Source organism: Macadamia integrifolia, chromosome 9 (assembly GCF_013358625.1).
Source record: "Macadamia integrifolia cultivar HAES 741 chromosome 9, SCU_Mint_v3, whole genome shotgun sequence".
NCBI classification, from domain to species: domain Eukaryota; kingdom Viridiplantae; phylum Streptophyta; class Magnoliopsida; order Proteales; family Proteaceae; genus Macadamia; species Macadamia integrifolia.
In genome coordinates, this window is record NC_056565.1 from 5251693 (window position 1) to 5278202 (window position 26510).

General features: G+C 38.0%; 2 protein-coding genes, 2 long non-coding RNA genes and 1 other non-coding gene across 6 annotated transcripts; 4 read left to right on the forward strand and 1 right to left on the reverse strand.

Moving 5' to 3' along the window:
• Window positions 1-1410: 1410 nt before the first annotated feature.
• LOC122090032 (putative transferase At4g12130, mitochondrial) lies at window positions 1411-12018 on the reverse strand. Its single transcript, XM_042659864.1, has 5 exons — window positions 11105-12018; window positions 2837-3090; window positions 2604-2702; window positions 2083-2241; window positions 1411-1979 (listed from the first exon to the last, which is right to left on the reverse strand). Exons 1-5 carry the CDS (start codon window positions 11581-11583, stop codon window positions 1729-1731), a joined length of 1242 nt encoding a protein of 413 aa, XP_042515798.1. The 5' UTR covers window positions 11584-12018; the 3' UTR covers window positions 1411-1728.
• Window positions 4450-5044, forward strand: LOC122090033. The gene is made up of 2 exons (XR_006143388.1): window positions 4450-4585; window positions 4984-5044. It is a non-coding gene; the product is annotated as an uncharacterized LOC122090033 (long non-coding RNA).
• A 5441-nt stretch (window positions 12019-17459) lies between the features above and the next one.
• On the forward strand, window positions 17460-17619 carry LOC122090202. Its single transcript, XR_006143444.1, has one exon. It is a non-coding gene; the product is annotated as a U1 spliceosomal RNA (small nuclear RNA).
• A 4654-nt stretch (window positions 17620-22273) lies between these two features.
• LOC122088660 (protein ALP1-like) lies at window positions 22274-24691 on the forward strand. 2 transcript variants are annotated; one of them, XM_042657977.1, is made up of 3 exons: window positions 22274-22561; window positions 23163-23985; window positions 24079-24691. In XM_042657977.1, the coding sequence occupies exons 2-3, from the start codon at window positions 23274-23276 to the stop codon at window positions 24579-24581; spliced, it is 1215 nt and encodes a 404-aa protein (XP_042513911.1). In that variant the 5' UTR covers window positions 22274-22561; window positions 23163-23273; the 3' UTR covers window positions 24582-24691. The 2 variants fall into 2 exon arrangements, with proteins under 2 accessions (XP_042513911.1, XP_042513910.1); XM_042657976.1 differs by having other exon boundaries at window positions 22275-22561; window positions 23168-23985.
• A 674-nt stretch (window positions 24692-25365) lies between these two features.
• Window positions 25366-26072, forward strand: LOC122088470. Its single transcript, XR_006143068.1, has 2 exons — window positions 25366-25505; window positions 25616-26072. It is a non-coding gene; the product is annotated as an uncharacterized LOC122088470 (long non-coding RNA).
• Window positions 26073-26510: the final 438 nt, after the last annotated feature.

Below are 26510 nucleotides of genomic sequence, written 5' to 3' on the forward strand. Positions count from 1 at the left end.
CCTAATGAGGCTTCCACCACCGCGGGGTTTAAGAAAATCATAATGTACACAACCTAACAATGTTCCGTGGCGATACCATTTCGTGCTTTACTAACTCAGGTAAATATATTGAATAGTCAGAAAAAAAAGAGGATGGATGGATGGATGCTTACATGAGCAGACAGACGGCCATAGATTATTATTTCATATTCCATTTGAGGATTTAAATCTTTCATTGTCAAAACCAGATTCTTGACTGAAATAATCTTGGTAGAGCGTCAATCTCTTGATCAAACCCACCAAAAAATTGGACAGAGAACACTCTGGACATAGCCCATTTATCCCCTATCCCCCTTCCAGAAGGACGGAGATGGCTTCTGGTAACAAAAAAAAAAAAAAAAATTTGATGGCTGCTGGCACCAAAGAAAAAAAAAATGCTCCTATATATCTTATCCATGTGCTTTTGCTTTTCAAACCCAACCAACACAAAAGACACTTCGTAGAAATTAACAACCCTTCTAATTTAGCTGATTTTTCCACGAAAGACCTTATTGTACGTTAGTTTTCCTTTATATTTTTATTTGTTCTCTTTTTAAGATTTCCTCATCGGATGGAGGTGGAAACGTGTTGGTGTTTGATGTCTTGTATTTCGTCGCAGTTTAATCCAGGGAGTACTGGTGCAGCACCTAGACAGCCAAGACGGCGGTCCTGCTAGCCGGTTAGCGAGCCGTGGGGGTTGCAAGGGGGGCAGGAGGCAGGGGGTGTAGGGGGGCGCAGCCCTCCGCTCGAATTTTTTATTTGAGAGCAATTGTAATTTAATCCGGATTAGGGTGGCAATTGTAGTTTAATCCGGATTAGGGTTTTTTCGCTATATATTTGTAGCGAGGGTTTCTTTCTCTGTAATGCAAGCAATACTGAGAGGTGTGAGGACGAGTGCTGTAACCCTATTCTCCATTGATAGTGAAGCAGGATCTCATCTCACCGGGGACGTAGACAACCTTGTCGAACCTCGTAAAATCCGTGTGCATTGTTTGTTTTGTTTTTCCATTATCTTCTGCATCATTTTAGGGTTGCGTTTCTACAAAACGGCAGTGTCATATTCATCTCTCTTTCCTCAAAAAACCATTCTTGCTAACAACATCTCGTTTTTTGAGTTAATAAAACCGAAATTAACCCAAATTTTGTGGACAAATAAACCCCTATGTGCCGTCAAGTTTTAGTTCAAGCGAAGTTTACGACGTCGCAAAGTAAAACATTGCTAGACTAAAGACCACCAAGAATTCAAGAGGGTTATTTGAAAACATATCAGAATAAATCGGCTGACCCCAATTCCAATTATGCTCATTTCCTACAACCCTCTCTTTAATCGTGAAGCATTTGATCTTCATTTTGCTATTTTCCCTTCTAATAAATTAATAAGATAAAAATAAATAAATAAATAAATAAAAACTTACATTTTTGTGGCAGAATCTACAGATCTTTTATTTTAAAAAAGCACAAATACAGTTTATAATTTCTCAGTTTCTTCAGAAACCACTTTTATTTTTACCCTTGGAAAGGGAAGGGGAAGGGGAAGGGATGGTGGTCAGATAATCTATTTTTCAAGCTGCAAAAACATGTAAGAGATTGTTCTCTTTTGAGTCACCTGAGAACCAACTCTTTGGAAATCTTAGCATCGGGCAGAAGCATCAGCCATACGCCTTATCCAGTGGAAATTGCAACCTGTAAATCCAGTTGCAAGATGACAACCTAGGCAACAGCAGCACTATCCTGTTGAAGGTCCTGAAACCATTCAGCAGGCCACCATTCTGGTCGAATGACCTTAATATGCACATGGTCCTGAGTTCCAACAATCAGTTTGCGTGATCCTTTGAAGGCTTCCTCCAGCTTCAACAGTCCCAACCCCCGACACCCAAGTGCTGTTGTCACAGTCCCAACCTTCTTAGTTTCAGAAGCAACTATATTTGACCCTGGAACTGGATAAACCTTCTCTGATATTCCTGAACAAAACAGAAAGGGATTAGTTACATACCAACTTGCTGGTCATCTTGAAATTAGCCAAAGGTAGAGATATATGTGTTCTCAGGTAAAACACAAAAGTACCTTCTTCGGATTCGTTGACAAATCTTAGGGGAAGTAAACGCTTACGAATAACACCACGATGGTGTGTACGGGCAATGAGTTCTTGGCCTACATAGCACCCCTTGTCGAAGCTGATTGCATTTAGTCCAGCAAAATTGTATTCAAGTGGAATAGCCTCACCTAGACAATAAAATATTGAAGTTCAAAATAAACAGTGGTATAAAATTGTCAACAGTGTCCCAAATTCAAGCAGATGGATGACGATTGTAAAAGCTTCTTACATTTGGAAGGACAATACTGAAGCATCAACATACAAGAGAATGGAGCAATATCTCAGCAGCATTAAAGTAACAGCTGTATTATATCAAATATCCAAATCATGCAATAAATCGGTAAAATATAAACAGTTCCATTCGGCTAGGATTAATGAAGAAGCAACAACAAACTTCTATATTTCCAGTCCCACATTACTATTTTCAACATAATCAATTAATCAATGACAAACCAACACTATGGCTATCGCAAAGGTACAAGTTACACACCTTTCGGAATCTCAGTTGAGCCCTCTGCAACTCCTTTCTCATACCTCCATTGAACATAATTTTTCTCATCAGTTTCTTTGTCAGCCTCAACCAGTGGTGCTGCAAAGAACAGAATATCCGTCAGAGCTAAACCAACTAAAAGCTTCACTAGTGATTACATAATGTGACTAAACCTACTTCAGTGCTGTCGGATGGACATACACTAGAAAGATGCAAAAGGCTACTAAGCTTACGTATTGTATCAGATGGAAAGATTCCCCTGAAACCTAGACAATCCAATCTGGGATCCTTGAACCATTGCCATCCAAGATTATTTCCCTGGGAAGCTGACACCCCAGTCTGATCAACTCCACCACCCCATCCAACAGATGCAGCATCGGGCTCTTCCACAGATGAGGATTTATCAGAAATAGATCCACCAAAACGTTGCCAGCAACAAAAACTTTCAGCCACATTTTCAATCTCAACCTTGGACCTCACTCTGTATCTGTGTCATTGAAATAAACAGATATAAAAATTGCAAATTCTATCAAGTTGAACAAAAAACCTATTATTGATATTAATGGAGCAGAAGATAGCTACTGCTCATATCTGAATAAAGCAAGTTTTAGGCTCACTGTTTCCAAGAAATTCTGACATCTATACCAGGTATCACTGGGTGATGCAATCTTTTGCATTGAGTACAATTTTTCATGGGCACTGGATACTGCTAGTTCTATTTGTGCAAAGAGATTTAGCCATCCCATGTTTCAACATATGTAGCAATACATAGGTGAAGTCTAGAATCCTCCATTGCTTCCTGCTGTGTGAGCTATCAAATAATTCATACCATGATATGGGGACAGGTTCAAGTTCAACCAAGAAAGTTCATTTAAAATTCTTCTGCTGGGGTTTTAAATAAGAATTTCAAAGTGCTATTACCCGATTAGAGGTAAGTCAAAGATTACATAAACAACTCTCTTTTATTTGTTCGGATCATTATCAGCAACACAGCACATGCTTTCAGCACAGGAGTATTGGTTTGCATGTGAGAGAGAGGTAGAGGTTGAATTGAAAAGCATATTGAAAAGAGTTAGCAGTTGTAGTGCCTTCTTTTATTGCTCATTCAGTACATCCAGCGACGATTGCAGAAACAAACCATTAGTTTATATACACTGATACATATTTAGAGCATGCTTGGCCAGCTTATTAGCCAGTCTGATAACAACCTATCTCTGAACTTGTACTCAGCATTCCATACACCTTTGACATAGGTATATATAGACCAGAGATTGAGACCAAACTTCTACAGTCTAGCCGCAAACATGTTCCACCTTCTGTGGTAATACAGGTTCTGGTCCAGCCCAGAGTCCCCCACACTTGGCTTCTTGAGTTTCACTTGCTCCATGTGGAAATCCTGCTGCCACAATACATTGAACACAACTATCACCAATTATGATTGCCACAGCACCTTAATCACCCATCATGAGAAATGTTACATCTACTGATTGCAAGAATAGAAGGGTGTGGTCACTGCAATGGCAAACAAGAAGAGAAGAAGAAGCTAGAGAGCTCCAATCCTAGTCCTAATAGAACATGGCATCAGTCCAAATTGTGGTGCCTAAAATTCAGTCAAAAAAGAGCAACCCAGTGCACAAGGCTCCCGCTACTGCAGGGTCTAGGAGGGGCAGATGTACACAGCCTTTCCCCCTGCTTTGCAGGAGAGGCTGTTTCCAAGTTTTGAGCCTGTGACCAACATGTTGCAATAGTGCAACTTAACTGTTATGCCACAGACCCTTAAGAACAATCCAAAAGTGGATAATCATGTGCTTTTCCTTTATTTCTTTTGGGTGAATGTGATAGATGCTTAGAAAGTTTACGAATGAGAATTTGATTTATTTGAATTTTGAGCCATGATTTAAAGCCTACTTTATAGATGGGTAAGGGGGCTTCTTCAATCTGAACTTGTTTGCTGAAGGTTAGATGCATCCTCTCTGCTAGAGGTTGGCTACAGGCTCTGACAATTTTGTATCATTGCTTTTTTCTTTTGTGTACAGTTGTGATTCCTTTTTGTTCGTCTTGATTTCACTTGCTTGCAGAAAATTGTTTCCTACATCCGTAAACCCTACTCCTGTGTTTTTTTGAGGGTGGGGTGGGAATGAAAATGGTTTTGTTATAAAAAACCCTTCCATTGATTATTCGGTGGGCATGTGGTCTTCTTAATCTTCTTCTTCTTTGTTTCCTTTAATCCTTTTTTCTTCGTCACTCCATTATGATTCGATGACGTGAAAGCTGCAGTTGAAATGCTGCGTAATTTGGGATACATATATTTCTTTATGAGCAATAAGTTCGATTGTTTGCTGCTTCTGCAAGACTCATATGTATGGGTTATCATCTACAGGTTACGGAGATTTGGTCCATCCGATAATGGAAGAGGATACCAACTGCCTTCCGTGTGGAAAGAACAGAAAAATGACCCTTTGTGTTCTCTTCAAGGATGCAAGGTACCATTTCATTGTGTTCCTTGTTGCAAAATTTCTCTAGTGTTATCTGCCAAAAAGAAATAAAGAAAGAAGAACCTTTGAGCTTAGGGTTGAATATACCTGGTTTAATTATCTGCAGCCCAGTGAGTTTTTGTTACACTGGTTGCTTTCCTAGTGAATTTAGACCATCAGAGTTGCCTTTATTTGAGTAATAAGTTAGAATTGCTAATGATGTCAATAAGATATTGCTGGATAGTTTTCTTTGTTTTCAGAAGCATCCTTTCCCCCCTAGTAGGAGTAGGAGTCTTCTATAGGCTGCATGCAGCAGGGGTTCTCTTTTGAGGTTTTCTTTGTCTTATTTGGGATTCCAGGTAAGAATATGGTTGAGTTTGGGTCGGTCTGAAGTTCTACAGATAGATGTAAGCGCTGCTGTCTAACCCATGATTTTATGAGTAATATAATTAATTTTTCGGCAGTTCTGCTTCTGTGATTCAGTAGTGCTCTTGAGTGGACTCTCAAGCTTCCTTGGGAGACTTGGGGGATTGGTAAGGTGGCCTCCTTACTTCCTCTATCTATTCTTCTTCTGTTTCTCTTCTGGTCTAGTTCAGTTGATACTCATCTTATACCTTGCGGTTCCCCTGTTCTTAGCTGCTTTTTCTGATATTTCTTATTTACTTCATATCTGAACATCTAGTGGTCAGATGGACCTGAAATTTAAGATCCAAATTCCGACACTATTGTCTCTTGAATCTGATCATTAGTTCCCTGACTATATGTGCATATAGTCTCACTAATTTCCTACAAATTTTTCAATAAGATCCCGATCAGCCCTACTATCCTTTGGAGAAATCTGAATTTTATATATTTTTTGATAGATATGGTTCTACTTTAAACCATGGTTGAAGCCAATAGTGGTGTCAGTCGAACTATATTGAAATTTTTTGGTTGTGACCCGATTTGAGACGAAACCAAGGTAGACCCTGTGCATGCATGCAAGGTTTTGACCAAACTTTCATTTTCCAGTTGAAATCTTGACACGTTTCAGCGACTCCATAATGTTTCGCCAAAATGTTACAAAAGTGTGTATTAAAACCACATTTCAATCGAACCCATTTCAACAGAACTCGGTGGTTTCGGTTGGGTTCAACCCCAAAAGGCTTTTGTGCTAATTTTGGCCATTATTGGTGGAACAACATGTAGGAAACTTGTACAAGTCATCTACAATGAACAATTGGAGGATTCAAGGGAGATTCTTGAAGATTCACAGTTTGATGATGTTGATGACAATGATAGTGGTGGTGGTGATACAGATAGATGTGCAAGCCTTTGAGAGGAATTTGACCAGGCAGAGATGGAGGCGGAGTCGGAGCTAGAGCCGAAGCCTATCAGATTCACAGGAGAGACTCAGCTTGATCATGCTATCCAAGATGACAACCATGGTGCATGTACCTCCACACAAGCAGGTTATTCCAAAGGCCCACGCCACAAGTTCATACCAGATGGGAAGTATAACATTGTTGACATGGAGATAGATGTTTCTCCATTGCCTAGCACATTTAGAGGCCTCAGTCTAGAGTGTAGTAGTGAATATATTAGGTTTGGGCAGCCAGGACAGTGGCGCAGCCCTGAACTGTACATGGAATTGACATAGAGTAAGAGACTGGGAGGGAAGGTACTAAATTATTGATGCAGATTAATAAAAAAAAAAAAGCATATTTTATTAGGAATAAGCCTAGGGTTGGGTTCCATACATGTTGGGCCTTTGATCTCATTTGTTTTGAGTGTAATAGACCACTTTTATGGGTCTAAAAGGGCAGCTCTAAGGATGCATACGGGATTACTAGTTAGTTTCCATTTCCATTAGTTTTCATTTTAAGTTGGGTTTGATTTGAGTTATATTTGTTTCCTTAAGAGTCAAGTTATTAATTGAGTCAAGTCATTAGTAGTTAGTTTCCTTTTTTAACTAGTTTCTAATTTCAGTTAGTTTCCAATTTCAGTTTTAGTAACTATTGTATTAGGAAAATATTTGGTTTCCTTTTTGACGAACCTTCTATTTTGTAATTCCCTCCCCCATCAACATTATAAATAAAGAGGAGGAGGCTCCTAAAAAAAGAAATGATTTTGATAAAAAAAATTAATGGTTGTTGCTATTATCTTCTTCATGAAGAGTTGTCTTGTGTTTGATCAAGGCTGAAGGAATTGGTGTTTGATTCAATTGACTCTTTGCGGTGTGAAGCCCAAGAGGTTCTTTTCAAGTGTTTTTTTTCTCTTCTTCAAGGTTATTATGAGGCCCTATTACTGCCCTACTGTCACAGGTATTTAATTCAACCTTTTACTCAGTTCTGTCCAGCGATAAAGTGCTCTACGAAGAAATCTCAGATTCTGTCCAGGTCTATTTCTCCATCAGTTTGGTCTGAAATTTTGATCAGAGATTCCCCTCACCTAGGAAGAAACTTGATCCACATATGAGCCTTTTCTCATCAGTGGTTTGTGAGATATACGAAATTACCATATTTTTGTCCTGTAGTGGATTTCTGAACACAGGACAGAACCGATAGGGTCCTTTCTGTCCCCGTGTTTCTGTGATTGTTATTCTGGTTGGGCTGTGTTTTGGACTCATTATTGTGTCTGAATTAGTTCTAGTTGCTGGTCTATTTTCTGATTTGATAAAGGATTAGTTTTGGAGATCGATTTGACTGCTGAGAAATCCTTCTTCATTATTTCTGGAATTATTGTCTTATATAGGCTGATATTGGTTGTTCTTTGATTAAAAGTTCTTGCAGTTGAGACTTGGTTAGACTCCCTATCCTAGTCTACATTAATTATTTGTAACATTTTCACATTTAATAATATTATTATTAATTTCTTTTCCCATTTGTGACTTGCAATTGCATATTTTAGTTATTTTCATTACTTTTTGTATGTTAGTGTACTAAATTATGTGTAACATAGGCTATCTTTGAGAAATATATGGGCAAGGTATGGCTGAGTTTGTTGTTCATTGTTGTATGGCGTACGAGACCAAACTAACTTTTTGAGCGAGTTTTTCTGACAATATAAAGGTTCCATTGTGTTTAGGGATGCTTAATTAGGGTCTCTATGAAGCTTCAACCCAAAATATGGTTGATTAATAGACCCACAAGAGGGTCTACTAATCAATCTGTCCATTTTTAAATTCAGTCTTACAAATTTATCTGGAATCGTATTAACCTAGCTTCAGCGATGCATTCAGATATCACTTGTAGTTCAAAATTTCCTTCAAGACTTCATTGTCTTGAAAGTTTCTAAAGATCAAAGAAATAGAACACTAATCTTACAACTACATATGTTCTTTCACTAAATTTTTAGGATATCAAGCATGGCTCAGTTGCTACTTCTTGCCATTTTTAAAGGGGGGGGGGGGGGGGGGGATGCAATTGCAATACATCAGAAACCTCAGGGGCTCAGTACATATAAACTTGCTCAAGTGGTTGTGGTGCATTTTTTGTAGGAACATAAATGGGCCCAGTCCGTAGAAATCTAAAGGAACTAGAAATTTCTAAGATCCAAAACTCAAGTGCTACAGTCAACAACCTAATGTATATGAAGTGAAGTTTCTTTTAAATTAATTAGCACCTCTAAGTGAATCTTGAACCCACCCCTAATCCCAATACTTCAAAAATCATAGCTGAATCACAAAGCTCTATGGCTAAAACATAGACCATATCACATTATGAGGAAAATTCAACTATAAAATGTAAAATCCAAGAGCAAATAAACTGTTGACAATACAAACCAAGATATCATGCTGAGAATCTTGAAACTGGCTGACTGGTGGCATTTGAAGTAGAGCTCTATGGTGTTCCCCCCCCCAACTTTGAGTAACAAATTACAATATAAGGAGGTAAAAAGCATACAGCAGGGATTGGAGATAATGTAAGAAAACAGTTGGCAATAACATATTGCATATTGCCATACAAGAAACATAATGCAACAATATTGAATACTAATTGAAACCAAACCTATTACCGGGAAAAAAAAAATTTGAAACCAAACCAGTCAACTGAGAAAGATTTTCACTGCTAGCAACCACTCTGTATTCCTTATCGATGTTACACTAATTAATTATGATCCAACAAACGAAGCTCAAGGGTAATTCTACTAATTTTCTTAGTAAAAAAACAAACGATAAAGAAGAAGAAGAAGCAAATGATGAAGTTGAAGATGATTGTATATTTACTTGCAATTGAGAAGTGTGTAGTCTCCACTTCAGCTCTAAGTTGAATATAAGAGCCAACAGTTCTAGTTAACGGTTGAGACCTGACTGCAATTGACAGATTACTAGTGTCCAATTTGAAAACTACAAGACTAAATAGTAAATTTAAGGAGGGGTGATCGCACTAGGATGAAGAAGCATGTCGGATCAACAGAACCATATATACTTGATGATTACTTTATTCACTGTCTAAACAACAAATAAATCCAGCATGTTATTGGACAATTTCAATCAAACACTAAAAATTGAAGTAACACATACTTGATTAAGTCATTAACTATTTCCATTCAGGGTAGAAAAAAAAAGACTCAACCAAAAGGTAAAAGATATTTATTAAAAAAACAAAAAAAAAGAAAAAAAAGGCAAAGCAGAGACAAATTTCCTTAAGAAAATAATGGAGAAGAACATCAATGGCCGATGGGGCCATCCTCTTCTCAATTCCTTCTCACATTCATGACGGCCTAATAAGTTAAGAACCATATCTAAGTACAAATCAGGCATTATATAACCACACCATTGCCTAGAAATAGCCGTTGAGGGCGCTTAGCCCCTTTCATTAAGCCAAGAAGGTTAGACATGCTGATCATGACACCAAAAAAGTTGGACATGTAGAGGGAAGCAAGGTTCTCCATCGTATCCTCATTGAACCCAAGACCATGGGCTAATGGCCTACAGTCACCCCTATTTGCTCATCTTCACTGTTAGAAAGAACAAAAGGGAAAAAACAATCGTAAAAGAGTATTAAGGTTTCATGAGTCAAAGATAGAAGAGCATAGGTGGATTAGCATTAACCTGATGAAAACTTTAGTGTTTGGAATACTCTAGCTTTCGTATGCTCACCGGGTAGGAACAAGAGATGGAATGACGATTTCCAAGGGGGTACAAAGAGAATGTTGATCGCATTTGAGGAGCAGGGAAGGGTGTAGAGTTTGTAGGGGCACTTGTGAGGTATGTCGCATTTGAGGAACAAGGGAGGGTGAAGAATTCAGGGCGGGAGTACCATGGGCTAATGTTTACAAGCTGCCACTTGGTAGGAAGGAAAGCTGAGTTGGCAAGCCCAAGTGAAAGCCCTACATGCAACAGTATATATAATAAATGAAATACTCAACATTCATTCGGGGTAATATTATAGTTCTCTTCCAAACAAAAATACTATTTTTTAGAGGACTTCATTTGTAATAAGGTGAAAGCTAATGGGATAATGCAGACAAACAGTCCCAAGTAAATACGTGAATCAGCGGTAGAGGCACTGCTACCAGCATAGTTGAATGACTTAAACAATTGAATGGTAAGAGAGTAGTATGCAATGAAAGAAAACATATTGTGCAAATCCATATGTCAATGGCATAACCCTGAAAGTGTAGAACCTGGTTGGAGTTTTGCAGGTGAGACACAATATGCTTGGGTCTGAAGTCAAAGTTGATGTATATATATTTTTTTATTTTTTTAGGTGGAAATTTAGTTAACACCGCTACTCAGATTTCACCCAAGGCCTCAGATCAATCGTGCCTTTCATTTAATAATGACATACGCCTTTTCCTACTAGCTAACCAGTACAAAATCATCCTAATTATAGGTTTCATAACTCTCAATTGGTCTCGAAGGTGGATATAAGTATTAGAACTTTGTGATGTTTGCTACAAGAAAGCAACGGCTCTCAAAATCACAGAAGACAACAACTGCATTAACAATTCCATTTCTATCGCAAACAAAAATAAAAGTAAACTTTGTGCCCAATTCAAAAGAAGTCCCAGAAGAAGAAAAAAAAAAAAAACAGAACTTACTTCTTGAAGCACTGCAAGAGCTCATCCAAAACAGCAGCATCAACGTCTGCGAACAGCTCGAATTCCTCATTGGGGTCCGAACCGGGTCCAGAACCTGTTCTATCAAGCTTGTCATCAGGGCTTGGACGCCGATAGAGGAAAAGGTCAAAAAGGAATCGCCCCTGAGGAGTCAACAATGCAGCATAGAGTGGCGATGCAGATACAGTGGAAAGATTGGGTGTAGGCAACGTAGAAGTTTTCTCCTTGCGGGTTTCATTGAATCGGGTGACATCGTTGGTCAAGAGGCCTTGTAGAAACTTTATGGTATCGGGGCCTCTGAACCTAATCACAGACCGACTCTTGAGAAGAGAAGCCATGGGACCGGCGTCATCGAGTTGGGTTTGCCGGAATGGGAAGAGCTTCGTCGATGAGTAATGGAGATTTCTGCAAGTGTTAAGGGTTCTCAAGATTTTGAGAGATGGCCTGAAAAGATACATCATTCTTGGGTTCTGCAAATCGAGGATGAACTCTGCCGATTTTGAAAGCCCCACCTTTCTTATCCCTTTCTGGGTTTATGATTTTGCAATACCCGGCACTTTGGTCCAATACCTGCCATGCATATTCAAAGGTTCTAGTATTGCAGATCACGGTAACGTGGCAGCAGAGACGCGACGGTTGTGCCCACGTGGCTTGACCACATAAATGTTCATTTTGTATAGACAGAAGAGAGAGACGAGCGAATGATCCGGCTGCGCCACGGATCTCAACTTGGGGAGGTGATGTTGGTACTTGGTGGCGACATGAACAGTTGAAGACTTGAGTTAAGACTTAAAGATCTCTTGTTTTAGCTTCTGCTCTCAGTCCGACATCTCCTGTTTGATGAAATGCCTGAACCAGTGAAACATTACTGCTTTGCTGAAGTTTAAAAAGAGGGAATTCTTTAAAAAAAATAAATTAAAAAGGAAAGACCGGCACCCGTACTCATTGGTTTGAACATCGAAACGGGATCAGGGATCGGTGGAAGCCGATACCATTCTGATCCAACCGATACTAACCATTTTGTTTCGTATTTTAGAACCATGACCTCAATTGATGGTGCACTCTCATTGCTCTTGCCTTGGTGTAAGAACTGCATTGTCTTCCACAGAACTCCCACCTTTTAAAAAATGGATAATTAATTAAAGATGTTTTTACCTTATTTGAAGTTTAGAACCATCCTCTGTAAATTAATAATTACACATATTTTTACTTTTGATGGTGTACCAAACATGGTTTCAAAGTAGGGGTGTCAAGCGGTCGAGTCTAGTCGGGTTCGACCAATTTCTTAGTTGCACCGTGAATGCTCATTTAGATAAAAAAAAAAAACTTAGTTAAGATGGGCATGATACGATTGATAACTGGGCGGGTTGATTTTGGGTTCTAACTGAGTTGCCTTAAATGGGTCATAATCGATCCTTAATCGGGCTACGAACCTATTTAACTTTAAATAGACACTTTTTAAAATTGATTTTTTAAATAGGCTTGAAAGGGGAATGAATACCAATAAAACGATACAAAGATGGGCATAGCAAATAAATATCCCATATAGTTAAAATAGATTAAGCAAAAGATGGGCAAAACAATTATTTTGTTACTAACGTACTCAATCTTTAATCCATGGAACTCAAATCAATTAAACTATGTCTGCACAACCCAAGTTTAGCAAGTTCAAATCAATTAAACTATGCTTGAAAAAGATGAATGTTCATATAACAACCACCACCACCACTTCAATTGTACATATCACAATAGCCTTGGCACTAAATACAAGCATTTAAAAGAAAAAAAAAAAAATACAAGTAGTATCAAAGGGGTAGGGCTAGGTTGGGCTTATAAATATGTTCGGCCAGTCGAGGGCTTATAAATATGTTTGGCCAGTCGGGTGTCTATCGGGCTAAGTGGTTGCACCGTGTACTGCCTGTTTATAAACATGTTGAGCTTGAACTAATCGGGTCGGTCTAGATCGGGCCATAAACGTGTTGGACTCAATTGGGCTTATCAGTGCAGGCCTAGAATTGACACCCCTTGTTTCAAGTATTGGTATCTGGTCGGTTGTATCATATCAGCTAAGACCAATATCGACACTTGGCTGATCCGAATCGATTATCGTATCGTTTCAAGGGTAAAACAGTAAATAAAATATACTTTTAAAAAAGAGGGCAAAAACGACTGATCCTATCCAATCCGGATCGGTATGTCGATATCGATAACTAAATCCATGGTACCAACTTTGTCAGTCAAAAATCGTTAACTAGCGACATTATGTAATAGCGACATTATGTAATAGATTTCTTTAAGACAAAAATACCCTTTCAGGTATCTGAACCACCTACTCTACCCTTTCAACCCTAACCCAAAATTCAACCATTTTCTTCCCAACCACCAAAGAACCTGAACCACCTATAACCTTCAAACCATCACTCCAATGACAATGGATGAAGCTTCTGACGACCATCATCAACACTTTGGTGAGGTCCAACGAGAGTCTCTCCCTCCTTCCTATTGAGTCTAGGGTTTAGAATTTTGGGTCACCCGTTTCCGTTTGGTTCAAAGATCAATACAAATCTTTAATAAATAAGATGGTTTATGAGGTGAAGTTCATCTAATGCCATCAATGGTTTTAAGTATCGGTGCGTATCGTGCCGTATCGGCCGATACGTATCCGTATCGGTAGGCATCGGCACGATACATACCGATACGATGCATGAAAAATTTAAAACCCTTATGTATCAATATGTATCCTATGATACGCATCGATACGCACCGACACACCACTGATACACACCGATACTCTATGAAAAATTCAAAATTGAAGTGAAATGTACGTTTCGGTATGTATCGGTACGTATCGGTATGTATCAGTACGTATCGGTGCGTATCGGTATGTATCAATCGATACACACCGATACGGTCATAAAATGACCAAAATGGGTAATTTTTTAGAAAAACACAATTTTTTGAGGTGTTTTTGTTCCAAAATTGCTGCCAACCATTTTTCTCTCTAACTAAAGTGGAAATCAAGGTTGGAAACAAGGATTTTACATTTATGGGACAATTACAAACCTTGGATTCTTAGTGCGATACTCTCAATTTACTGTTCATGCATAATACATGTTATATATAACTTTTTTTAACTATTTTTTTATGCAAAAGTATATAAAAAAGTGTTTCCTATTCATTTATGTGCGTATCTTTAGCATATCTTAGCGTATCTTCGATACGATACGATACCCTCCGATACATATCTTAATTTTGGCCGATCGATACGACGACCGATACCGATACTTTAATCCTTGATGCCATCTAATTATTTTTCTTGAAAAAAAAAAAAAAAAGAAAAAAAAAAGAAAGGGGTTCAGGAGCCAACATTTTGAAAGGTTTTAGAAGATGCAAAAGGAGATGATAAGATCAACCCACTTTTTTTATTTCGATTTTGACTTCAATCCCTCTGTAACGTTCCAACCCATTTAACCTTGGCACAATATTGTCCTTTTTGGTTCATGAGCCTCAATTCTATAAAATGCGTTGTGCTATGTTAAAGATGCTAGAGGTTATTAATTGGCCCAACAACATTTCTTTAGTCGACATGGGACTAAAATTTATACACTCTCACCGATTTCCCAAACCTCCAAGTACTTGTTGTATTATCTGTAATGCCCTTACCCCATTAACATTAGTAAAATATTAATCTCTTTGGCCCACGGGCCTTAAGGCTTTAAAACACAGCGTGTTATGTTAAGAAATCTAAAGGTTATCAACTAGCCCAACAACCTCCCCTTAGATGATGTGGGATTAAAGTTAACACATCTTCACCGATCTCCTAAACTCCTTCCTACTGGGTCGGAGCATTGTGCCCTCTTTCTCACTCGATCTCTTAGAAATCGGAAAGAATTTAGGCTTCCATTACCTTTATTTGAGCTATACAATTGTCCTTGAGTTTGGGTATCAACAATCGCTTCGTAAGATGATGAGGTGGGTTTCTTCACATGTGAATTGAAGCTTGTGGTTATTTTAACCTCTTCTATAAAAGCAACTTTCCCATGGCTTGCTTTAGACGGAGATATTGCTATCGTAGCTCTAATGGAGACCAATTCCTTGGAACCAATTTACCCTCATGGCAACCTCGCCTTGAAGATAAATCTAGCAAGCCATGTCTACCACTTTTTCCTTCAGTTTGTCCCTCTCATGGTGGCATCGATGAAGACGACGACGATGATAGCAATGAATGTAGGGACGATCATCACCAATGGATTCAATAGGTTCAAGATGGGAGGCTCAATTGCAAAGATGACCAATTAGGAGTAGGGGTGTCAATTTTGAGCCTGCACTAGTAGGCCCGATCGAGCCCGACACGTTTATGGCCTGACCTGGACCGAGCCAATTAATAAACATGTCGGGCTTGAGCTAACATGTTTATTAAATGGGCATTCACGATGCAGGTAGCTAGCCCATCAAGCGCCTGACCTAACAGGCCGACTATAGGCTCGACTTGAATTGACTCCCGACCGAGCCCTACCCCTTTTTATTAAAGAACAACCATAATCTCATATCACTTTTATTTTTTAATAAAAAATTGCATCACCTTCTACTATAATGATTTATTGTATACAACTATAGTGATTTAATGTTCAAATAAAATAATTATGGGCCTTCAACCAACTTAAGAAAAAGAGTGTTAAGGTATGCATATTTAAAGCCCGCTTAAACTTAAATAGGTTTGTAGCCCGGTCAAGGCCCAACTAAGGTAGCCAAATTAAAGCCCGACACTGATCGGCCGATTATAAACCGTACCATGCCCCCCAAAGTTAGGCCCGTTTACTTAAACAGAAGTTCACAGTGCAAGGTTTCTAAGCGGTCAAGCCCGATTAGGCCCCGACCAAGACTGGCCCTGCCCGACCGGTTGACACCCCCTGATTAGGAGTATCTGTGTTAGGGTTAAAAGTTTTTGTGCAAAGGGTATAATTATCATTTTAATCTTCTGACTTAACACTATCAAAAGCAAGGGGGACAATGTAATTTTCAGTTTAACGGGGGATGATTCTAATATTAGGGTAAACTACAGGGATGTCACTATAATTATCCCTAAAAGAAGAAGGAAAAAAAAAAAAAAAAGGTAAAACCGTTTGAACAATGCGATATCAATTTGTATCAATATTGATTGAGACCGATCATAAATTTTAAAACCTTGCTAGCGCTAATGTTGATCTTACAATTCATAAATGGGATCATGGAGACATTTAGGTGGGTGGGTTAATTGGTGTGGAGTGCTAATATAATATTTGCACAATAGCCAATGGTAGCCCACTAGTGTTAATTTGTGAGAGAATCTTGCTAGTTTGATGCAGTAAACATCACATGGATCAATAGGAGCAGAGACAGAAGTATTTTCAACGCATACACAAGGAGGCAGCATGATATTTTCACGCCTTACCAATCTAGGTATTTCCTATGCCAATGGATTCATTTCCCTTTTTCTTTATTTCTTCAATAAAACCATGATCTTGATTACTTAGAAGGCCCATTTTGGAATGTGACAACCTAAATAGTCGTGAATTCATCTCAACATAATCAAAATCCAAAACTTGAAGTCGTAGGTTTCAATTCCAAATAAAAGTTGGGAGGAAATTGATTACAAAGATGTTTCTGGTTTAGAAGTTGTATGAAATTCTGGACCCCTCAAATACTAAAGAACTTCACAATTTAGACTCTCTCCTGAACACACATTTTGGCATTCGAGCTCACTACTTTCATCCACGCCTCTGTACAATACAATCATATCTGACCTATTTTTGCTGAAGCTAAGCCTCAAGAACAGTTAAAACAGAGCACAAAGAAAGAGCAGAGACAAGGCTCTGCCTCGATCTCTTTATGAGATGTAATCCTATAAACATGCTCTCACCTGTGCACTTGTCTGCTCTCAACAACCATTGACTCCCTTTTGACACCATTGTCACCAAAGGCAGCAGCAGCAGCAGCAGCACCACCACCACCACTACGGCTGCCATCAACCTTAGCCATTGCAGGTATCTGAATAACTAGCAGACCATCTCTGATAGGCAGCAACTGAGTCTTCGACCCACTTATCCACCATCACTCTTGGCCGAATGCATCTTAGCCACCACAACAGCTCCGGCATGCTTAGCACCTGCTTAGACTGCTCTAAAGATGCTTATCCAAGAAGTGATTAGATCTCATATATGCAACCAACCATTTACTATCGTTGATAGGGAATAAAGATATCACACGATAGCTATCCTTTTTAGTCCCACATCGTTTAACTCACGAAAGAATGAAAGAGGAGAGGCAGATAAATAAGGGAAGGCTAATGGATTGAAACATACTTACCTGGACGGGGTTTATGGGTGATCAAGAAGGCCCATTGCCTAGGTTGGTGATTTCCATTGCACTAGGGAGGGGTGCCCGCCTAACATCTCCCCAAGTGGGAGAGTGTACGTCATAATTTGTGGCAGAGGGGTACGCGTTCGCGCGGCCCCTACCATTTCTAAGTATTGAAGGTTAAAGTTTCAGGGTTTGATTAGAGACGTTTGAACTAATGGAAATCATATATCTCACCTACACTTAATCTATATTTATTAAAAATTTCTTATCCTTTACTTTTTATTTGCCTTCTAATTTTTACATATTCTTTTCTTTGTTCTTTTTAAATGTCCAGATTATCTTTTTTTTTTCACTTGTAACTTATTATTATAATTTATTATTACACTTTTTTCAAATTGATAGGTTCAAAACAATTTGTCTCATCCCATCACTAAGGATATTGTAGATTCAAAAAAGAATAATTTTGTATCCAATCTATATCTATATTGGTATCCATATGCTTCAATGGGATATCACATGTTTTTTAATTTTTTTAATCCTTAGATTGACTAAGACCAATACCGATAAAAAAATAGATTGCTAAATTTGTAATGATGGATAATAATAATAATAATAATAATAAAATAAATAAATAACAACCCTGATGATTGGATGAGATGAAATAAAAAAATAATATATTTAATGACATTAGCTATGTCAATATCCTTGATGATTGGATGAGACAAAACTTGTAAGTGGTTTGGTTCAAACCATATTTTAAACCAATCAATATGAAAAAGTGTTATATATAACAAGTGAAAAGGAAGAGAATTCTGGGTATTTGAAAAGAGCATGAGAGAAAGAGATGTAAAAATAAAAAAACAGGGGAGTATTAGTAAAAAAGTAAAAGGTATGAGAGTTTTAGTAAATATAGGCCAAGTGTGTGAGTGAGTAAATTCCTCATAGTAGTATGGAAGAGATACTGAGCTGTTCATGCTACATGGTTTGACTAAAGACGTACGTCTAATCCAACTAATATTATTATATATTGAGCTGTTCATGCTACAAAAATCTTCACTTGCACCAAAAAATAAGGAAAATCAATAATGTTTGAAAGGGTTTACCAACGATTGGATATGTACATTATTACATCGAAATTTAGACATGTACATTATTACATCGAAATTAATAGATCTATTAAGTTAAAAGTGATAAATTGTAAATATCAATAAATACCTTATTGATAATATGGGAGTGCTTCAAAAAAAAAAAAAAAAAAAAAAAAGGGAGTGCAACTTACCCTTCTACCATTTGAAAGAGGTGAGGTGTGAGTTTGAGACCTTAGATCTTAATCTTATTTTTCATTATTTTTCCCTTCTAGTGTTGATTATATTTGTGACACAAAATGTTGGACCGGTAAATCACAATGAGTTCTTTATGTGATTTCAATCTATTTTTTTGGATGATTTACATCAACCTTTACAGAAATTACATTTAAGCCCACTCAAAATAAAACCGTGGGAGAGGTGTTATTTTTTTTAATGGAAAAGACGATTTTACCCCCTCCTTCTTCCTCTGTCAAAAACCAGTTTCAGAAGTGCGGTGACAACTCCAACAGCACAAACCGCATCCCTAGCCTCTACATCGCCAGTGCAGCTCAATGCAAGTCGTGTTCTACTATTGATACAAGGTGTGGGAGAATCATCTCTGATCTAAGTTCTAATTTTAGGGTTTTTTGTGTTGGATTCATGAAGAGTTTTACTAAAAAATGGGAACTCCTAGAACGGGACCGCAAACATGAATCTGAACCAAAAGTAGAGCAAAAGCGGGACCTAGAAGACGACCCCAAGTCCAAGCCCGATGGCGTGGTCAGAAGACCACGATGAGGTGTTGCCATGTTTACTTGCAGAGACCACAAACACCACCGATTGATCAAATACAGAAGGTTTAAAAAGACAGAAACCTTAGACAAGGGTTTTGCAGCTAGAAGCAGCGGGTTTACTAAGCTGCAACCTTTTGGGTTTCTTTTTCTATTGAAAACGAAAAACCACTGTTTTGGGGATATTTCTTCTTGGGGTTCACCACCGCCACCTCCTTCTCTATCCCCTCTGCCACCTGTGGTGGCTTTGCAGCAGTCTTCGGTGTTATCACCACCGCCACCATTGAGTAGTTCTCCTCCTCCGCCTTCCCTTGTGGCACCGGTGGCCTCACCACCTCCACCTCAATCACCTCCACTGCCTCTTCCTGTTTTTGTCTCTCCACCTCCCCCCACCTTCGGCAAATGCACCTAGATGACATGGCAATGGTGCTCTACTCATCTGGCACCACCGATGCCAGCAAGGGCGTGGTTTCGTCGCATCGAAACTTGATCGCAATGGTTCAAACGGTCCTGAGCAGTTCCAGGTTGGAAGACAAAGGGCAGACCTTCATTTGTAGTGTCTCCAAAGATGTGTACTTTTCCTTTTTTCTTCTTTTTTGACTGTGATGTAAATCCAAGATGATCCGAGCGATCCTTCTTCATCATATCTTCAAGCGAGGAGACGATCTTGGCCTGCTTGATGGAGAGGTTGTTGTGTTGTCCGATGAGAACGACGGGAACACCTGTGCCGAAGAATTTAGGGAGAAGGGGTTGAGTGGTGACGAAGAAGAAGAAGAAGAAGAAGAAGGGGGTAAAATCATCTTTTCCATTTAAAAAACTGACACCTCTCCCACGATGTTAGTTTGGGTGGGTTTAAATGTAATTTTTTTTATTTTCAGGGGGGGTTATGTAATTTTGGCAAACGACAGGGGAGGTTGATGTATTTTTTTTTTTTTTTTGTGACGTATCATATCATTGATGAGAATCAAGACCAAATTTGACATATTCATAATTAGATTAGTGATATTGGTAAATTAAACTAAAACTTAATGTAATACGCTAAAATGTTAAGCGATCATATATTCTATCGTGTTTATATGATGCTGATGACGATTTGTCAACTCAATTTGAGTACTAAATTATATTTTTGGTGGGGGCGGGTGGGTTTAAGAGTCACAAAGGCCACATGATATGGTGCCTACCCGTGTGTTGGTTGAAGCCAAATGTGAAACTAGTTGATGCTTCGAATGTTCAATCTCATAGGATATGATATCCACCGTTTATTTGTTCGAGTGTCAAAATTACAGTTTGACCCCTCACTTGAATTATCATTTTATATAGAACACTTGTGCTAGTCTCTCCGAGGATTAGTCGAGGTGTGCATAAGCTGGCCTGGACACCTTGGTTAACCAAAAAAAAAAAAAAATCCATAGATAATACAAAAAAGAAAGGCAAATGATTAAAATAACATATTGGGTCAATTTTTCCCTGAGCTATTTTTGAAACTACCTACTTGGGTGATCCATATTTTTCCCAGAAATTGGGTTTTTGTTTTCATATGAGCCCTCCTAAAACCTTAATTTCTTGCTTTTAACCTTTCTGACGAGGGAAGTAGAGTACCAAAGAATCTTCCACGCCCTATATATCAAGTTATTCAAAAAAAAAAAAAAGAGGGAAATTTACATCCACCACCTCTCGCGCTTGCCCCAATTACACCATCCCCCCTCTCGTTTCATTTTTTACATTTAAACCCAAAAAACTAACACCGTTTCACTAATGTTAGTTTCGAAATGAAAAAGACCTAACTACCATTTCTGCCTATTATACCCTTTTAACACCTTTGCACCTAAACAAAATCCCCAAATCCCACCCCCAACTGAAAGGTTAACTTCTCCATCGAAGGGGAGGTGATATTGCTTCCGGCGAAGTCGATACCTACAATGGAGTTTGTAACTTTCTAATACATTAAATTGTACTCAATATCAACAAAATCTGTCAATTATTTAAGGATGTCTGGAAATGATATCTATAATTGTTGGCCAGCATAAGTATGACAAAGCGTTTCTAGGTTGAATGAAATGGAATGCCTTTGATTCTCATTTATTTGATCTTATAAGTAAACAGAAAATCTGCTTGGTTTCTCCACCTTAGGGTTTCAATCGATGTTGGTAATTGGAAGACGAACCTAACCTATGAACACTTGAACTCATCGGGATTCACCAATTGAATAGAATCAAGCAAACACCGCATGGTATGAACATCAATGAGACCCTTCGTTACAAACTAATTAAGGAACGAGATAGAGTGAAAGGTAGTGGTCTCCTCGGAATGAACCTTAGAAGAAGAGAAGTGGAAGGGATCAGGACGAATATAGTAGAAAGAGTGGCCAAGCCCTTCATCCAGAGGTTCCGATATCAATACAACATCATTCCTCCTTGGTGCTCCTCCATCACCAGAGAAACAGACGCTGAGCTTCCCAAAACCGTTTCCCATCGGAGAAAAAGATCCAAAGGAGAAACAGAAGGACGAAAAGCCCTTCAGAATTGAAATAGTTCAGAACCGACCTTTCATATCTGATTTGAGGAATTGCCTTCGATTCAAGGATCCAAAGGTTTTTGGGTTCAAGTTAACAGAAAACACCTCAAACCAGTGAAACAGTGTTAGTTTTTTGGGTTTAAATGTAAAAAACGAAACGAGAGGGTGATGATGTAATTGAGGCAAACGCGAGAGGTGGTGGATGTAAATTTCCTAAAAAAAAAACTACATATCAGGGTTTTCTTGGGTGTGATGTTTATTTCTATTCTTAATTTATTTAAAATTTTTGCAAGTGTTTGGTATGGTCACTTTATATCTCATAAATAAAAATACAAAAAATAAAAAATAAAAAGTTGTAAATCGTTTCTGATTATTTATGATTATGCGAAAGAGGTTTAAGAGTAGTTATATCGACCCAACATCGAGGGTAAACTAGTCAAGTTTAAATCCCTTACATGGTCTTTCTCTTCCCTCCAAAAATCCTTACGTGTATGTTCGATCTCCCGCTCTGCCAAAACCCTTGCTCTATTCCTGTTGATGACTTGAGAAAGAAAACAAAAGTGAGGAGAACGCTCTCTGTTGGCTGAGAATCCGCCGGAATCGTTTTCAATAACTATCAGTTGATCGAGAAGTGATCGTACTTGAACGGCGATATCTGGAAGTATTCGGCCGGATTTTCTTCTAGGTTATCTTCCTTCGGGTTCTAGAGCAAATTTGTTTTATCACTGGTAAGTTTTTATTTTCTGTTTTTCTGATTCATTTGTTTGTTATCATCATTGGACTGCGATTTCTGTTTTCCTGATTCATTTAATTCATTCCCTAGCCCCGTTTTCACTGTTCTCCCCTTTCTGTGTCTATGGTTCCCACCTTGTTGCGATGTTCGGAGCAAAAGTAGAATGCCCTAAGTCAGTTTCAGTTTGAAAGAATCCTTTTGCTTTTTTCTAAATGGGGCTGGGTAATGATGTTACGATATTGTAAGACAAAATGGTCTCATATGTTACTTCTCCCTGTTTTCTAGGTTCTTAGGAATCTGTACTGAATCAAACTTACAGATCTATCCTTCCAAGATTATAGTTGTGATGTTATGATGAGATTATGATTTTTTTTGTAGTGAATTAGAATGACATTATAGTAACCTCAAGATGCATCAGTATTTTGGTTTAACTTTTGCCATTGCATTCCTTTCAGATTTCAAGTTGTCATTATCATATTTATTTTTTGTTTCAGAACTAAAAGTCTTGTGATTGATTAGGGATTGTTCCCCCCCCCCTCTCCCTTTTTTTTTTTTTTTTTTCTTTTTCCCTGATGTTTAGTATTTCTTCTAACTAGAACAGGTTGCTGAGATAATTGATCAAAGTTTAGTATTATTGGATTTCAAAATCTAAGGTTGTTTTTCTTGGAAGATCTGCTGCTATTTGCCCTTGAAACTGAAATAGAAACATGGAGTTGCAAGATTCAAATGAAATCTATGAAGACAGTGATTTTGAGGCTGATAATGAGGCTACTTCCCGAATTACAAGACAACCAATGCATGCACGCCAACGCACAGGCCATGCATGGATATCTGAAATGTTAAGCCTTGATAAAAATCAAAGAAAGTTTCAGAGTCTATTCCATATGTCCAGGGAGCATTTCACTAGCTTGGTGTCTGTATTGAAAGAAAGAGGTTTATTGGTAAATACAAAGAACGTTACGGTGGAGGAACAATTGTCGATGACCATATTAGCAATGACTCACAATGTTGGAAACGAGATCATCCAAGAATTGTTTCAGCATTCGTTCAGAATAGTGAGCCGTCACTTCCACAAAGTATTGGTAGCACTAGTAAAATTTGCTGGAGAGATGGTACAACCACCCTCATTTGAGGAAACACCACTTCAAATCAAATCCAATCAGAAGTATTATCCTTTCTTTGCCAATTGCATTGGAGTAATAGATGGAACACATGTAAGCGCATCAATTCCATTTGCAAAGCAAGCACCATATAGATCTCGTAGAAAAAATGAAGTTACCCAAAATATATGTGCTGCATGTTCATTTGACATGTGCTTCACCTACCTTTTGGCTGGTTGGGAGGGTTCAGCAAATGATGATCAATTATTACAGAAATCCATCCACAATCCTCATTTTAAGTTTCCCAATCCGCCACCAGGTGATGTTTTATTTTATAATTTTTATAGTCATTATTTAATTTTTTAAATGTAAGTTTCATTTAAAATTTTAACTTTTATTCTTAATCTTGTAGGAAAATATTATCTTGTTGATTCTGAATACACACATATGCCTGGTTATATGGCTCCTTTCAAGAATGTTCGATATCATCCACATAATTTTAGGCATGTTCCTAGACAACCACAAGGAACAGAGGAGCTATTTAATTTTACACACTACTCATTAAGAACCGTTATTGAGAGATCACTTTGTGTCTTGAAGAAGCGTTTCCCCATTTTAAAGATGATGCAACCATATAGTTTCAAGACCCAAATTTTGATTGTGATTGCTTGTTCTACCATACACAACTTTATTCGAAAGCAAACTACATCAGATTGGCTTTTTGAAAAAGCAGAAAGGGGAGAATTAGATGATGAATGTGAAGTTGACTATAGTGACAGTGGCAGTGACAGTGACAGTGACAATGACGAAGCCATGGACATTGAAGATGTAAAAGATGATACCCAACAACAATGGGAAATTTATCGAAAACAAATTGCAGAGCAAATTGAGGAAGCATACAAGGATGGAGGGTGAACTATGTGTGTATTGTGTATTTTATTTTCATAAAACTGTTAGGTATGTCTTTATTAAAGACTATTATCGATGGATTAGCATTTTATCATTTCTGATTATTTTTCATACAATTGTTTGTTCGCTTTGATAACGTGGCGGGACCAGCTTGACCTACTTTGGAGTAGGTCCCAAATTTTTATATATGGACTATTTCTAAAAAATAATTATCTTCATTAAAGTTCCAAGTTAAGCATTTATACTACACATAAGCATACCAAACCTATTTCTGACTTGAAAATCTTTTAATTTTAATTTCTAATTCATAAGTTATTCTCAGAAATGATTTTTTGTAATTATATTTTAAAATGATTTTTTTGTAATTATATTTTAGAATGTGGAATATGTTCTGCAATTAGCTAGCTCCTGAAACTCCTTATGCAGTTGCAAAACTTTTCGTGGTTAACACATTCGCTTTTAGTCCCTTGTGAGTTGGAGAAGTCCATGTTGTCCTTCTCACCTCCAAAGCTCTCTTCATTGTGAATCATTCTTGCATGAAATCATTTCAGGAGCAGCACTGTAACAACATTCAAAGCTTCCATAAACAAACAGCAATACATCCCCAAAGAGAACCTTCAATCTTGATGGATTATCATCTTGTGTCAGCAGTTGGGACTTTATAGGGATCCACTTGTTGCCTTGTATGAAGGAAGGCGAGGGATGAAGGCACTTCTCTATAACATGAATTAATGATAAGCAAAGAAACCCCCCACCCCCCCAAAAAAAAAAAAAGAAAAAAGAAAAAAGGAGAGAGAAAATTCTCTTGAAGCTGATCTTCCTTGTTGATTAGCATTCATCAATCATCATGCCATCCATGAGAGCATTTTGTAAGCCATTGCAAGGGCTTCTTCCTCTTGCCTATCCATCTCTGCAAAAGTGCAAATACAGGTGAGGCAATAACAACAGCAATCATTCTACACCTGTTTTAATCCTCAGCTTGGAAGAGAAACTCTTCAGGGGTAAGCCATTTTTATGTGTTTCTTCCTGTTGTTTGTCAGAAGTAATGTGCTCCCCAATCTTTCTTAAGGCTCTCATTCATCATGAAGACACCATCTTTTAGGCTGATAGAAAGCAGAGATTGTGACTGCTGCTTGAGAACTAAGATTGGAGAAACTGATTAGGCACCAAGGTTGCACTTATTCTTCTTCTCTTGGACACCAAATTGAACTACAAGCTTGGGAATGGACTGGTATTATGTTCTACAATTCCTTTTGTAACGAACAAGTTGATGAAGCTTCATTGAGAAGAGCTCGTCCAACGGATAGAACCCATTGAGGGTTAGTTCCTTGGCGCAGAAGAAGATCCTAAGTTGCTCATAGAAGTAGAGCATATGCTCTATAATAAAGTAAAATGTTTTAACTAAAATCATTGTTTAGGTTAAGTTGTGGCTTCACATTCATCATCTATTAATGAACTATTGTTGATGATGACATTGATGATCATTCCCTTCGTTCAGTAGTTTGGGATCGTCGAGAATAGATATTTGATTCAATGCCCCATAATAATCATAAATATAAAAGCATTAGTTTTGCAGGGGGATTCTTTTAGGGTTAGATGTAGCTTTTATCACTTAATGCCATAAAATTTAGAGCTTGATGGATCCTGAAAGCTTGTGGTTACTTTGAAGAGTAACTGCATCGATTATAATATGGGAAAGCTGAGGGAGCTACTGGATGAACTGAGAAGTTGGCAGAGCATGAAATGCGAGAAACCTAATCAAGAATTTTGCATTTAGAATATGATATTGTCAAAGTCTAGAGCTGCGACAGAAACATTTGTCTGCAGGCCATGAAAATGGAGCAGGTTTGGCAAAGCTGAAGGGAGGTTCACAAAAGAATGTGTTCGAGCTTGGATCTAAAGCAGCCAGGCCAATGTGATAGAATACAATGTAAA